Below are 14,038 nucleotides of genomic sequence, written 5' to 3'. Positions count from 1 at the left end.
TACTTTTACATAGAAAAAGGAAGAGTTAAGTATCTATATTTACATTTGCAAAAGGAAACCCTGGAGGAAAGCTAAGACATTAAGAACAGCGGGTGCCTATGTGTTTGCATTGGTGATGGGGGGCAATGAGAATTGGATGACGTGATGGGGAACTAGGGTAGAAAGGCAACTGCGCTGTAAGCTGTATACCTTTCAAGGTGTGTATATTTTAATTTGGAAATGAAACTGAAATAGTACATATTCAAAAAGTGAAATGTACCGAAGAGGAAATGAAAGGAGTGGTCATGAAAAAACACTCCACGAATTTGGCTTCAAGTGCAAAGAAAAAATTGGAAAGCAGGAAGAGGGTGAAGACAGTCTGTCTTTCTTTTGGAAATGGGTTATCAGATATACAACTGAAGGAAGAAAATCTAATATTTATGGTGCATTTGGCAGCCCAAAGTAAAAAACCCTGCTTGCTTCATTCTTCCATTTTAAGTTACAATAATTAACTAATTAATTAAATCGTCTTTCTCTTTACTTTTAATAACAAAACCAAAGTTAATTTTATCAAAAACATGAGTGACTATAATAATCCACTAGTGGCTTAACGAGGACACATCATGCTGCCACTTGCAAGTAGTAGACAACTTGATAAAAAATTTGGCTTGCTCTTTTTAAAGATTCTAAAGATACTTAACTGCAGGAAGATCAGCACAATGGGATTTTAGACATCTAATCATATCCTATCTCAGAAGACACTCATTGTGTTAAGGCATCTTTCTTCTAGTAACACTAATCAGATATTTTAATTCCTTGGAAATTAAAGGTCAAGTATGTGAGTCATGGTTGAGCTATCTCTAAGGGCACAATACAACAAATATCTCCCCTGACCACATGGGTAAATTAGTATGTGCTTTATATATTAACAGACAAACATGGCATAGCAAGGTCCATTATAAGAGCAGCAGTTGGCTGCACAATGAAAAATGGCTTAAGAACAATAAACATGGCAGTGCACATCAGACGTCCAGGCTACCAGAGCTCATCTCATGTGAGCTCTCTGAAGGTAACCAGACTTCTGTTCCACACAGAGCTCCAAAATTAGCTACATATTCATATACACACTACAAAGTAATTCCAGTAATGGAAAAGACATTTCCAGAGTAAAGTAACTAATCCAACAGCTGAAAACTAGCCACAAAGAAGATGAAGACAGGAAAAAGAGAAGGAGAGGGGAGGGACAGAGAGAAGGAGATGGGGAGGGGAGAGGGAGAGGGAGACAGAGGCGGGGATGGAGGGAGACAGAGGAGGAAGAGGGGGAGGGGAACAGACCTAGGGGGAAGGGAGAGAGTGGGAAAGGGGAAGGTGGGGAGGGAGAGAAGGGAAGAGGGAGGGAGGGAGGGAGGGCGGGAAAAGAAAGAAATCCTATCCACTGAAAACACAAAATAGTTTTCCTAGAGAGAAATAAAACCAAATGTAACAGCTCCAGTGGCATCATCACAGGCTCTCTACCTGGCAGAGTAGAGTATTTGTGATTCCAAAGGATGATCTTAAGTCACCAAGAAAAGATTAACTTCTTTACTATTTCCTAATCATTAAAACAGGAAAGAACATAAAAAAGCAGTGCCATCTCAATTGCTGCAGTCAGGCTACCGGGAGACCCTGTGGTAGGAGAAGCACTGCTGTGGAAGCCGAAGACAAGACAGCAATTTGAGGATGATGTCACTGATGACCACTGCAAACTGACACCCAAAGAAAGCCTCCTGAGTGCTAGCAGCATATCTAGGAAAACCCAAGGTCGTTATGCCCAACTGTATAAATCAAAGACTGTCTTTACTAGACTCCCTTTCCCCCACAAATCCATCAAATGTACATCAAATGAGCTTTCCCTTAAGAAGAACAAGCAGCCAGAACCTACGTCACATCAAATATCTGAATTTGGATTCACCTTTCCAGAACAGAGATGTGATCAGATTTCCAATACGTCAAAAGCAAAAAGAAAACAAGCAAGCAAAAATCAACTGCAGGGTCATCCAAACAGCTTGGTTGTATCCATTTGATACCACAGTTAAATTACACAGAAAAATCCAGATAACCTTCTTCCTTTCACCCAATCTTTTCATTTACTAATTCACACATATAAAATTTATTCTGAAACAATAGTTTTTTAAAAGAAAAAACATATTTAAGGTAAAATTTCTTCCAAAATTAGATAAATGTCTACTACATTTAGAGATACAACAGAAAGTAATTTTAAAAAATAAAAAATCTGGTTCACTTTTATCAGTCTACCCTGGGCTCTAGCCAGCAATGCAGCTAAGAGAGGTCTGGACATATGAGGAGGCAGTCAGGGGTCAGTGGGCGGAGCCCAGGAGTAAGACCTGTGATCTAATAATGGCTCTGTAACCAGCAGGCTGTGTGACCTGGGACTGCTCCTCACATGCCTAGCCTTCATTTTGGTAATAATAAGCCTTGTGTGTGTGCGCCCATGTGCGTCTCTGTCTGTCTCTCTCACAAGGGAGGCTAGGCCCCAGGTTAAAACAACACAGGGAGCGCCTGTTTCTGAGCTCTACAAAGTCAGGAATCCAAATCACAAGTGTCCCACGTGACTCTAGGTCTCACTCCGCAAGAAGACTAATTCACCTGCTTTCTCCCTCATCTGATCACTCACCAAGATCTGCCAATTCTTTGATTTTTGAACCTCAGTTATCAGTAAAATAAGAGCTGTGGTAAATGATCTCTACGATCCATTTCCAGTGATAATATTCTACCCTATTTCGAAATACTCAGAATAAGTTATTTCATGCTTATTAAACAGCTTGCCTTACTTTAACATTAAATAGATAATATCTTTATAATCAATGCCAGGGATCTTCAAATTACAGCCCACAGATTGCCAGCCACCTATTTTATAAATAAAGTTTTACTGCAACATAGCTATACCTATTCACTTACGTGTTAAATAAGTAGCTTTCGCATTACAGGAGTAGAGATGAGTAGTGGCCAGTGTGTCTGTATGACCCTTCACATAAAAAGTCTATCAGCCTCTGATCTAGGCGAAGTACCTGAGAGTTGATGCTATTAAAATTATTTCTATTTTCCTATGTGTTTGTAATAATTATAGTCCCACTAATAATTTTCTAAAACTTCTGTTTGCAGAGCATAGTTTTTTTCCTCTGCTCCTAAGCCACAGAGGAGATAGTCCTTATACAGTGAGCTGGGCCAGGAGCCAAGTACTTTTAGCACTCTTCCCAAACTGGAAATAATGCTTTCCTTTGGCTGTCTACCAAAAGCAGTGGCAAAAGATTCAGATTCCGTTTTCAGGTTGGGAGAAGAATGAGCAAAAAGCAAGTACATTTCCACTTTTCCACCTGTGATGCTAGACCACCCCCCCTACCACCAAGCTAGTGCACTGTACCATTTAACAGGGTGTTATGGATATATAGATATTGTGGGTTGAACTGTGTCCCCACCACCAAATTCATATGCTGAAGTCCTAACCCCAGCACCTCAGGGTCTTCACAGAGGTAATTAAGTTAAAATGAGGTGTTTTGTTTTTTTTTAGCACGGGCCCTAATGCAGTATGACTGGATCCTTATAAGCAGAAGAAATTTGGACATAGACTTGTACCAATGGAAGACATAAGAAGAAGGCGGTCATCTACAAGCCAAGGAGAAAGTCCTAGAACAGATCCTTCTCTCACAGCTTTCAGAAGAAACTGACTCTGCCAACACCTTGATCTTGTACTTCCAGCTTCCAGAACTGTGAGAATATAAATTTTGTTGTTTAAGCCACTCATCTTGTAGTAATTTGTGATGGCAGCCCTAGTAAACTAATACACCAACACTGCAGTCTTTCAAAGGTCACACGCTTTAGGTCTAATTCTTAATACCAGAAACACAGTATACATATTTCCTTATTAAAAACTTTATTTTCTATAAAAGGCCAATTAAATGATTAACTAATACAACACATTATTTAACCACCTAACACATGCTAGAAACAGCCTGAGGTACTGGTAAACCTATGTTTGAAAAATATAAGCATTACATGAATAGCTCCCATAAAAATATCTATATTTAGGCAGCCAGTAAATTTAGTCCTTAAAACAGAAGTTCTTCAACAAAAGTTATTTCCTATACAAATTTTAGTAAATGCTAAGTAGATGGGGGTGGGTAGAGTGTACAGGGGGAGCACAGTTCAGACTGCAGCAGAGTTAAGAGTCAGATAGCCTGAACTCCACAGTCAGATAGCCTGGGTCTGACTTACTATGCTGGCTCTAGCTTTTATTAGCAGTATAACTTTCAGCCAGTTATCACATCTCTAAATGCTTTCATTTCCTTTATCTATAATAATACCTTCAGAGTTGAGGATAAAATGAGGTCATAAATGAAAAAGCTAAATTTAACACAGTACTTGAGATATAGTAAGCACTCACTGCTTCCAATTACTTCGCTCCATTCAATAATAATTGTGAGAGTAATTCTCCTAGACTCTAGTGTTACTGTATAGATTCCATGGAAGGATTCACTTGTTTGATTACCTATAACATGTCAACAGTTATACCCCTCACCCATGAATCTTAAAAATGCATCATGGACATCAAGTGAAGTTTCTTCAGGAAGGCTACCAATTCGACTAAAAGAGCATGTTTGTGTGCATGTCCTTTTGCCCCCTTCTCTCCACTGTGTATGTCCTAGAATCCCCATCTAACACCCTTTTAGATGATCTAGAGGTCATCCACAGGAGAATCTCCCTTTATAACACAGAAGAACAAGGTAAGGCTGTGCTACAGGAGAGATCAAGCAAGAATCTTCATTATTTATTTTTTTAAAGGGTTTCTTTTTTAAATTTATGTGTAACACAAAGTTATTTAAGTCAATGAATTTTTAAGGAATTTCGCATGTTCTGATTCTTTCCACTGCCAATCACCTTAGTTCCTCCAAACTCATAATCTTCAAGATAAAACAGCCCTTTCAAAAAGAAGCTATCATGTGAGTCAGCCCACAATTCTTTTAGTTAGGCTTCTTTGATCTCCAATGAAATATGGACACACTTCAATAATTCCCCACCTGTAATCTTTGGGATCCAATTTCCTCAAGCGATTTACTTTAGGACCATGTTTAGGGTCAGGCGATGGATCTGCCTGGTTCTGAATTTGACACCCTCTAAAAATTTATTAGGTTCAAATCACATTCACTCCTAAGCTATCACACCCTAGAACAGTACAGATCATTGGGATATGCCAATACCTAAGATTAAAAGTTAGTTAGGCTTTTCATAGTTTATTTGGCAGCTCTGTCTTGTAGTTCTTTCCCACAGATCTAACAGGTAGTTCTATGAGTAAAGAAAACCACACAGTTAATCTATGAGGCGCTTCCAACGATGTAGGTTTACAGAAAAAGTCCCATCGGGACAGACCTCAACAATCTTCATTATTTTTGACAGAGCTGCTGGAGATGGAGGGTAAGAGCCAATCACCATCGAACACAATCTAAGAACCTGTGATCCAAGGAGCTGCCGGGTCACCCCAAATATCTACAGTACATCAAGAATAAAGAAAGCTATGCTACTAGGACTCAAAGAAGACACATTTGGTTTGAGAGCTATGTGAAGAAACAAACGTTAAGCGATGATAACTTTTTGCCCCTCCCTACTCCAAACAGATATTCTGGAAAAAGCATATTCCTCAATGATATATAATGGCAGTCCAGCGGTTAGGACTCCAAGCTTTCACTGCTAACAGCCCAGGTTCAATCCCTGGTAGGGGAACTAAGATCCCACAAGCTGCATGGTGTGGTCAAAAAAAAAAAACAAAAAAAAAACAACCTTAAAGGATTCAGCACAGGACTAGAGCAAAAATATACCAAAGCAGAGTAAACTGAGCAAAGTACAGTTAATAGGTAAATATATTCGAAAGATATTATCCCAAGAAAAGAGAGGAAGAATTTGTGAACTACTCTTTATACACAACTCCAGAGAAATTAAGTTCTGAACAGAGACCTCAAAGAAAAGCTCCAAGAAAGAGGTAAGACAATGCAAAGAGATGAGAGCTGGCAGATCAGGAAAGAGAAAAGGAAAATAAAAGCAATCAAAGATAAAAGCCTAGAAACAACAAAAAACAGAGTAGACATGTCTTACAACACAGTCCAGAATTTGAAGCCACAGCCAGAGTGAATCTTTAAAAAACTAGGTCAGCCTCTGTCCCTCCACCTAAAACTCCCCATTGGTTTTCCATAACACTTTAAGGGCCAAAGCAAGTCTTTACCTGGAACACCCCCAACCTCTGCTTTACCTCCTACTGCTTTTTTCACTTGCCTCCAAACATGCTACATCTGGCAGTGTTTGTTCTTGCTAATCTCTTAATTTCCACTAAACATCTGCACCGGTATGCAAGGCTCCCTTCCTTATTTGCTTATCTCCTCGAATGTCACTGAATCCTTTCCTGATAACCCAACACAAAATAGCAAGTGATCCCCACCCAACATACCATTCCTTTAATTTTTCCATAGCAATTATCAACACATGACAAACTATATATTAACTTGCTACTATCTCCCCCATTAAAACATAAACTCCATAAAGGCTGGGACTTCATTTATTTTATTCACTGCTCTACCACAGCACCTAGAATGGTACCTGCTATGCAGCCAGGCTCATTAAGTATTTGTTGAATGAATGAAGGATAGGTAAAAGGAAATAACTTAAAACTAAATGTAAAGACAAAATTACAATCAGAAAAAAGCTGATAAAGACAGATGAAGGATATCCATTTTAGTAGCAAAACACACTGCAGAAAAATTTACTGACAGAAAAACACACGGAAATAAAACATGCAAAGATGCAATGAAAGATATAAATGAAATAAAAGTCCAAATTTCAAAACTAAAAGTGTACATTCACATAATGCCCTAGCAAAAAGAATCAATAGATTTAGCCTAGGAAAGTTAGCATGAATTTCAGGGCTAAAGAATTGAATCCTACAGGCATCCAGGCAGAAGAGAATGGACTATGGTGCTGGAAAGTATAATGGGGGGATGGAATGTAAGCAGAGAGGAACTCAATTCAAGACTTTCACTCAACGCTAGAAGACAGTGGAGTAACATCTACAACACTGAAAGGAAAAAGCATAAATTGAGAATTTTATAACTAGCTAATCTACCTTTCAGCTAAATAAAAAAAGGAAACGGTCCAAAATAAATAAGATACCACAGAATACAATATCCATGAGCTCTTACAGAAAATATAAAAACAAAAACTACTTGATGATGATGTCTATTCAACCAAGAGACATGAAAATTTTAAAACCTGGGAATAGAGAAGCTATGAATAAGGACAGAGTGTGTGTGTGATAAAACAGTGCGAATTATGATTACAAAATAAACTGTAACGTCGTAATTCTTGACAATGGAAACACAAGAGTGAAACAAATTACAGAACGTTACTTCCTAATTTCTCATCATAGTAAATCAGAAAACAACCAAAACCTGAAACATAAACATCCATGAACATCAAAGTACACAGCTCTAAGGAATGATCAATTTCTTTATATTCTTCACTTTTCATTTTAGAGAAATATTTTAGGAACTATTCATTCTTTGCCATGGATACCAAAGTAGTTTTTATAATATGAAATTATAGTAATTTACTTTATTGTGTGTTCTTATTGGAGCATACCATGACTTCTGTATAATGCAAGAGCTAAATGGAGATTATTATTTCACATTGCTTTATTTTCTTAAGATTACACTAAAGTTAACCTAATTACTATTGTAACATGTCATTGGTAACTAACATGAAGGGTAAGAACAGTCTACCCACACTTTTCAATAACAATTTTCATTACTAATTACAAACAAATTAGCCTAATCTTGTTGTCTACTTTCCCCTTCATGTATTTAATTCTCTTTTTTAGGGAATTATCAGGTCAAACACTTAGTTTCAATTCTAATTTATAACTTATTAAAAATCCATTCAATACAATTATAAGGCTATTTTGAAATCGGGGTATGTAAATTAGTGTATAACTTGGGCCTCAACAACCATGGCATTCAAACCAAATTTAAGCAGAACCCGTGAAGCACCACTACAGAACCTCAAGAGTGTACATATACTGTTTGAAGACTACTGTTCTGGGTGATAATTATTTTTCCCCCAGTTTTATTATATAATTGACATATAACATTATATTAGTTTAAGATGTAGAACAAAATGATATGACATATAATATAGAAATGATTACTAAAATAAGTTAACATCCATCACCTCACACAGTTAAAATTTTTTTCTTGTGATGAGACCTTTTAAGCTTGCATCCCCAGAACTATCTTATAACTACAAGTTTGTACCATTTGACCACCTTTACTCATTTCCTCCGCCCCCCCAACTTGTCTACCTCTGGCAACAACCAATCTATTCTCTGTTTCTATCAATTTGGTTTTTGTAGATTCCACATATAAGTGAGATCATGAATTATTTGTCTTTCTCTGACTTATTTCATTTAGCATAATGTCCTCAAGGTCCATCCATATTGCTGCAAATGGCAGGATTTGCTTCTCTTTTTACAGCCAAATAATATTTCAATGTATGCATTTACCACATCATCTTTATTCATCCATTGACAGACATTTAGGTTGTTTCCATGTCTTGGCTATTGTGAATAATGCTGCAATGAACATGCCTGTATCTCTCTGAGATGGTAATTTTGTTTCCTTTGCATATACACACAGAAGTGGGTTTGCTGGATCATATGGCAGTTCTATTTTTAATTTTTTGAGGAACCTCCATACTGTTTTCCACGGTGGCTATACCAATTTATATTCCCACCAACAACAGAGGTTTTCCTTTTCTCCACATCCCTGCTAATACTTGTTAATGCTTGTTTTTTTTTTTTTTTTAATGATAGTCATTCTAACAAGTATGAGGTGGTATCTCATTGTGGTTTTGCTTTGCACTTCCCTGATGATTAGTGATGTTGAGCACTTTTTCATGTACCTTTGGCCATATCTCTGTCTTCTTTGGAAAAATGTGTATTCAGTCCCTCTGGCTGACTTTTAACCAGATTGGTTTGTCTGTTTTTTGCTACTGAGTTGTATGAGTTCTTTATATATTCTGGATATCAATCCCTTATTAGATATATAATTTGCACATTACTTTCTCCTATTCTGTAGGTTGCCTTTTCATTTTGTTGGTTTCCTTTGCTATGCAGAAAGAAGCTTTGTAGTTTGATATAGTCCCACTTGTTATATCTGATTTTGTTTTTAGTGTCAAATCTAAAATATCATCGCCAAGACTGATTCCAAGGAGCTTACCCTGTATGTTTTCTTCTATGAGTTTTATGATTTGGGGTCTTATATTCAAGTCTTTAACCCATTTTGAGTTGATTTTTGTGTACGGTGTAAGATAGTTGCCCAGTTTTCCCACCACCATTTATTGAAGAGACGGTCCTTTCCCCATTGTCTATTCTTAGCTCCTTTGCCTTAATCGATCACAATACGCACAAGTTTATTTTGGGGCTCTCTTTTGTTCCACTGATCTCTGTGTCTGTTTTTATGCCAATACTATACTGTTTTGATTATTACAGCTCTGTAATACAGTTTAAAAATCAGGAAGTTCCAGTTTTATTGTTCTTTCTCAAGACTGCTTTGGCTACTTGGGTCTTTGTGGTTCCATATGTATTTTAGGATTGTTTTATTCTACTTCTGTGAAAAATGCCACTGGAATTATGATAGGGATTACACTGAACCTGTAGATTGCTTTGGGTAGTATGGACATTTTAACAATATTAATTCTTCCAATCCACGAGCACAGAATATCTTTCCATTTCTTTGTGCCTTCCTCGATTTCTTTCATCAATGTCTTATAGTTTTCAGTGTACAGCTCTTTCACTTCCTTAGTTAAATTTATTCCTAGGTATTTTACTCTTTTTGATGCAATCATAAATGGGACTATTTCATTAATTTCTCTTTCTGATAGTTATCAGTATATACAAGCACACAGATTTTTGTATATTGATTTTGGATCCTGCAACTTTGCTAAATTTGTTTATTATTTCGAATAGTTTTTTGATGGAGTCTTTATAGTTTTCTGTATGTAATATGTCACCTGCAAAAAGAGACAGTTTACTTCTTCCTTTCCAATTTGAACACTTTTAATTTCTTTTTCTTTCCTAACTGCTATGGCTAGGACTTCTAGGACTGTTGAAAAAGTGATAAGACTGGGTATTCTCACCATGCCCCTGATTTTAGAGGAAAAGGTTTCAGCTTTTCAGCTTTAAGTATGTTCGCGTTGGGCTTGCCATATATGGACTTTATTATGTTGAGGTATAGTCCCTCTATACTTACTTTGTTCAAAGTTTTTACCATGAGTAGGTGTTGAATTTTGTCAAATGCTCTTTCTGTATCTATTGAGATGATCATATGATTTTTAGCCTCATTTTGTTAAGGCGTGTATCACGTTGATTGATTTGTGGAAGCTGAACCATCCTTGCATCCCTGTAATAAATTCCACTTGATCATGGTGAATGATCCTTTTAATGTATTGTTGAATTTGGTTTACTAATATTTTATTAAAGATTTTTGCATCTATGTTCACCTGGGAAATTGGGGTATAACTTCCTTTTTTTGTAGTGTCTTTTTCTGATTTTGGTATCAGGGTAATGCTGACCTCAAATGAGGTTGGAAGCATTCCTTCCTCTTCAAATTTTTGAACAGTTTGAGAAAGATAGGTATTAACTCTTCTTTAAATGTTTGGTAGAATTCACCTGTGAAGCCATCTGGTCCTGGATATATTATTAAAGCAGAATACGCCTCAATTAAGAGGAAGCATTACTGTTCTCTTGAACCTCCTCAGTTCTTACCTCTAGTAAATTTCAGCTGAAAACTAGTGAGCTAGCATCCATAGAGGAACAGACATCTTCAAGGAAGTACGTCAGTGATAAAGTTATTCATAAAGAAACTAATATAAGAATATTAGCTTGGTCCATAAGTGACTGTAATTCTATAAGATCATGCAATTTGTTATAAAAAACATATTTAAAAAACTTTATTAATTTATAATGGCAAAATTCTATCCAGGCTACTATTTAAGAGGATTTTCACTCAAAATTTCTCTCACTGCTCCTTCTCCCAAATATCAAAGGAATGATACTATCTCTCCAGTTGCATCATGCATATATCTGTGCAATCTGGCAACACAAGCACAATTCAAACATAGGCATCCTTTTTCAATAAATATCACTTACGATCATCTGGATACAACAAAAATATTTCTAAGCTCTCTTTGATTGCCTGTTTTAGGACTGCAAAAAGTCTGACCACCATAGGTGCTATTCTATAGGACACAGTTTTACCATTACTTCATATTGTAAGGTCTTGAACAGGTTAGAAGAAATTTAAAAATAAAGTACAATTTCCTCAAATATATTTTACAGACCCTCAAAAAGAATTAGACACAAGCTATTTAAAGACATAAATCTTGCTGGCATCATTTTCAAAATATATCTACAATCACATCTTTTCTAATCCCTCCAATGCTGTACTAGCTCCAAGCTACTACCACCTCCTCGTTGGAGAACTATTATCATCTCCCAGCAACTCTGTGGTCAATGAGGCCTTGTATGACTACTCCATATAATACCCAACTTATATAATGCTCATCCCACTCCATTAGAGCTGTCCCTCAGCATTCGCAGGGGATTGGTTCCAGGACCCACTGTGGATATCAGAATCTACAGATGCTCAAAGCTCTTATATAAAATGGCATAGTATTTGCATATAACCTATGCATATTCTTCTGTATACTTTAAATTATCTCTAGATTACTTATAATACCTAATACAATGTAAATGCTATATAAATAGCTGTAAATACAATGTAATGCTATGTAAATAGTTGCCAGTGCATGGTAAATTCAAATTCTGCCTTCTGGAACATTCTGGAATTTTTTCCAAATATTTTTGATCTGTGGCTGTTTGAATCCATGGATTCAGAACCCATGAAAACAGAGGGCTGACTGTATCCTGATCTACTTTTTCATTTTTCCATAGCACTTATCTCCTTCTAACATACTATAAAATTTACTTGTATTTGTAGCCTGTTTTTCTTTAGAGTATATGCTCCGCAAGGAAGTGACTTGTTTTCCATTGTACTCTAAGCACCAAAACAGTACCTGGGACATGATATGAGATCATTACTTCTAGAATGAACAAATAAGTTTCAGGTTGTTTAACATATATGAAGAAATAGTCAATGAGGTTTAATAAATATTAAATATGACCAAAATGTGCATGATGTGCTCTTATACAGAGCTTACCATACCAGATAAAATAAGCAATTCAATGATTTCTGCATCTCCAAGATAGGCAGCAGCATGCAGTGGAGTTCTCTTTTCATTGTCCTGTGATAAGAAGGAAAGATGGAACATAAGTTTTAATATAAAGTTAATTTTAATATACTTTAAATGAAGAAAAGCCATTATTAACTACAGCTTACTACTTCCACAACTCTAGTGTAGTCTGCAAGTCCCATTATCAGAGTATTTCTCTGCAAGAAGAAAAGCCTAAAAAATATATTTTGGCCTTAAAAGAATGGTATAAAATGCAGCAAAGAACAAAAGAAAAATCTAAGATGACAAAGAAATAACTTAAGACTTTCTTTGAATAAAGATGCCTATGCTGCTTGTATACACAAGAAAATTTCCTTTACTTCATACTACTCGCCCACCACCCCCAATATATTTCCACAATTTTACATAGTTTAGAATTGTTGATCTAACTAAATAAAACAAACCCTAACAAACAAAAAAGTTTGCTTATCAAAATGTTTCCACAGGGCCTCCCTGGTGGCGCAGTGGTTGAGAGTCCGCCTGCCGATGCAGGGGATACGGGTTCGTGCCCCGGTTTGGGAGGATCCCATATGCCGCGGAGCGGCTGGGCCCGTGAGCCATGGCCGCTGAGCCTGCGCGTCCGGAGCCTGTGCTCCGCAACGGGAGAGACCACAACAGTGAGAGGCCCGCGTACCGCAAAAAAAAAAAAAAAAAAAAAAAAAAAAAAAAAAAAAATGTTTCCACAGGACTATAGTGGCAAAAATAGAAAATATCTCTGGGGATCTGAAATTATCCCTTAAAATAATCCTAAGCTTTTTCTTAAAGGTCCTGCCAATTTCGTTTTTAGCTCTAAAATATATTCCTATCCTATGCACAGTCTTCTAAATCTTCCTCCAGGAAGAGAAGCTACATCTAAGTGCATGGCTGTGTGTACTTCCCCCCTCAAACAACAATGTCCTCCAGTTTGAGAAGCAAAATCTTAGAGTAATGTCACATTCAGGGATTCAATTCACATTACACTTCATCTAAAGTTACAACAGAGTGTTGCTGACTTGGCTGTATCTGAGAAAGCTATTCATTCAGAAATATTTAGTTTGAAATTTACATCCAATTTTTTAGATACTGGCTTTTGAGCCAGATTATTAGTTGTTTTCCATTATCCATTTTCCCCTTTGTCCATAGGAATAAAGTTTTACCTGGTTATTTACCCACCAGCAAGAGAATAGACTCCTAGAATGCCTTGAAGTTTTGTTACTTAGTGTGGACCAGTGGTACGTGAGTGGAAGTAAAGGCACAACTTTCAGGGCATCTTCAACCTAAAAGACACCAATCCAGAGCTAGACTGAAACTTTCCCACTGCCCTCAGGCTAGAAGGCACATGTGCAACTGTACCGGCTTTGACCATGCAGAGGCAGGCGAATATCCTACAAGTCTGTTAAGCAAAACGTACTGAATCATCTTGTAGAGCACAGTTGCCCCACCAACAAAGAGCTGGACCACTAACTTCTAGACTATTAAGAGAAATAAAATTCTTATTTAAATAGGTATTGTATTTTGGGGTCTCTTGTATTAAGATAACATTATAACTTTCAAGATTAAAAAAATGAAAAATTTCACATCATAATAATTTTCCAGTTTGTCAATCAAAACCCCATTTATGCAAAGAAAAGATAGTTAGGCCAATGAGAATAAATTAGGAAAAAAACTGCTAGTCAAAAGAGGGGTTAGGGCT

At 36.7% G+C, this 14,038-nt stretch overlaps 1 protein-coding gene across 4 annotated transcripts in view; it reads right to left on the bottom strand.

Moving 5' to 3' along the window:
- The window catches only part of ANKRD28 (ankyrin repeat domain 28), a gene marked incomplete at both ends in the record, with an annotated part of 160,977 nt that overhangs the window by 58,098 nt on the left and 88,841 nt on the right, over positions 1-14,038 (bottom strand). For 3 of the 4 annotated variants that reach the window (XM_079705039.1, XM_079705037.1, XM_079705038.1), the window contains one exon: positions 12,300-12,378. In XM_079705039.1, coding sequence (XP_079561165.1) covers positions 12,300-12,378 — 79 coding nt within the window. Of the gene's footprint in view, positions 1-12,299; positions 12,421-14,038 lie in introns of all 4 variants that reach the window. The other variant, XM_079705036.1, reaches the window with a different exon arrangement.

This window comes from Hyperoodon ampullatus (assembly GCF_949752795.1).
Source record: "Hyperoodon ampullatus genome assembly, chromosome: 5".
Lineage (NCBI taxonomy): Eukaryota > Metazoa > Chordata > Mammalia > Artiodactyla > Ziphiidae > Hyperoodon > Hyperoodon ampullatus.
The sequence above is the reverse complement of the archived record's forward strand: the minus strand, read 5'-3'. Positions and strand labels throughout refer to the sequence as shown.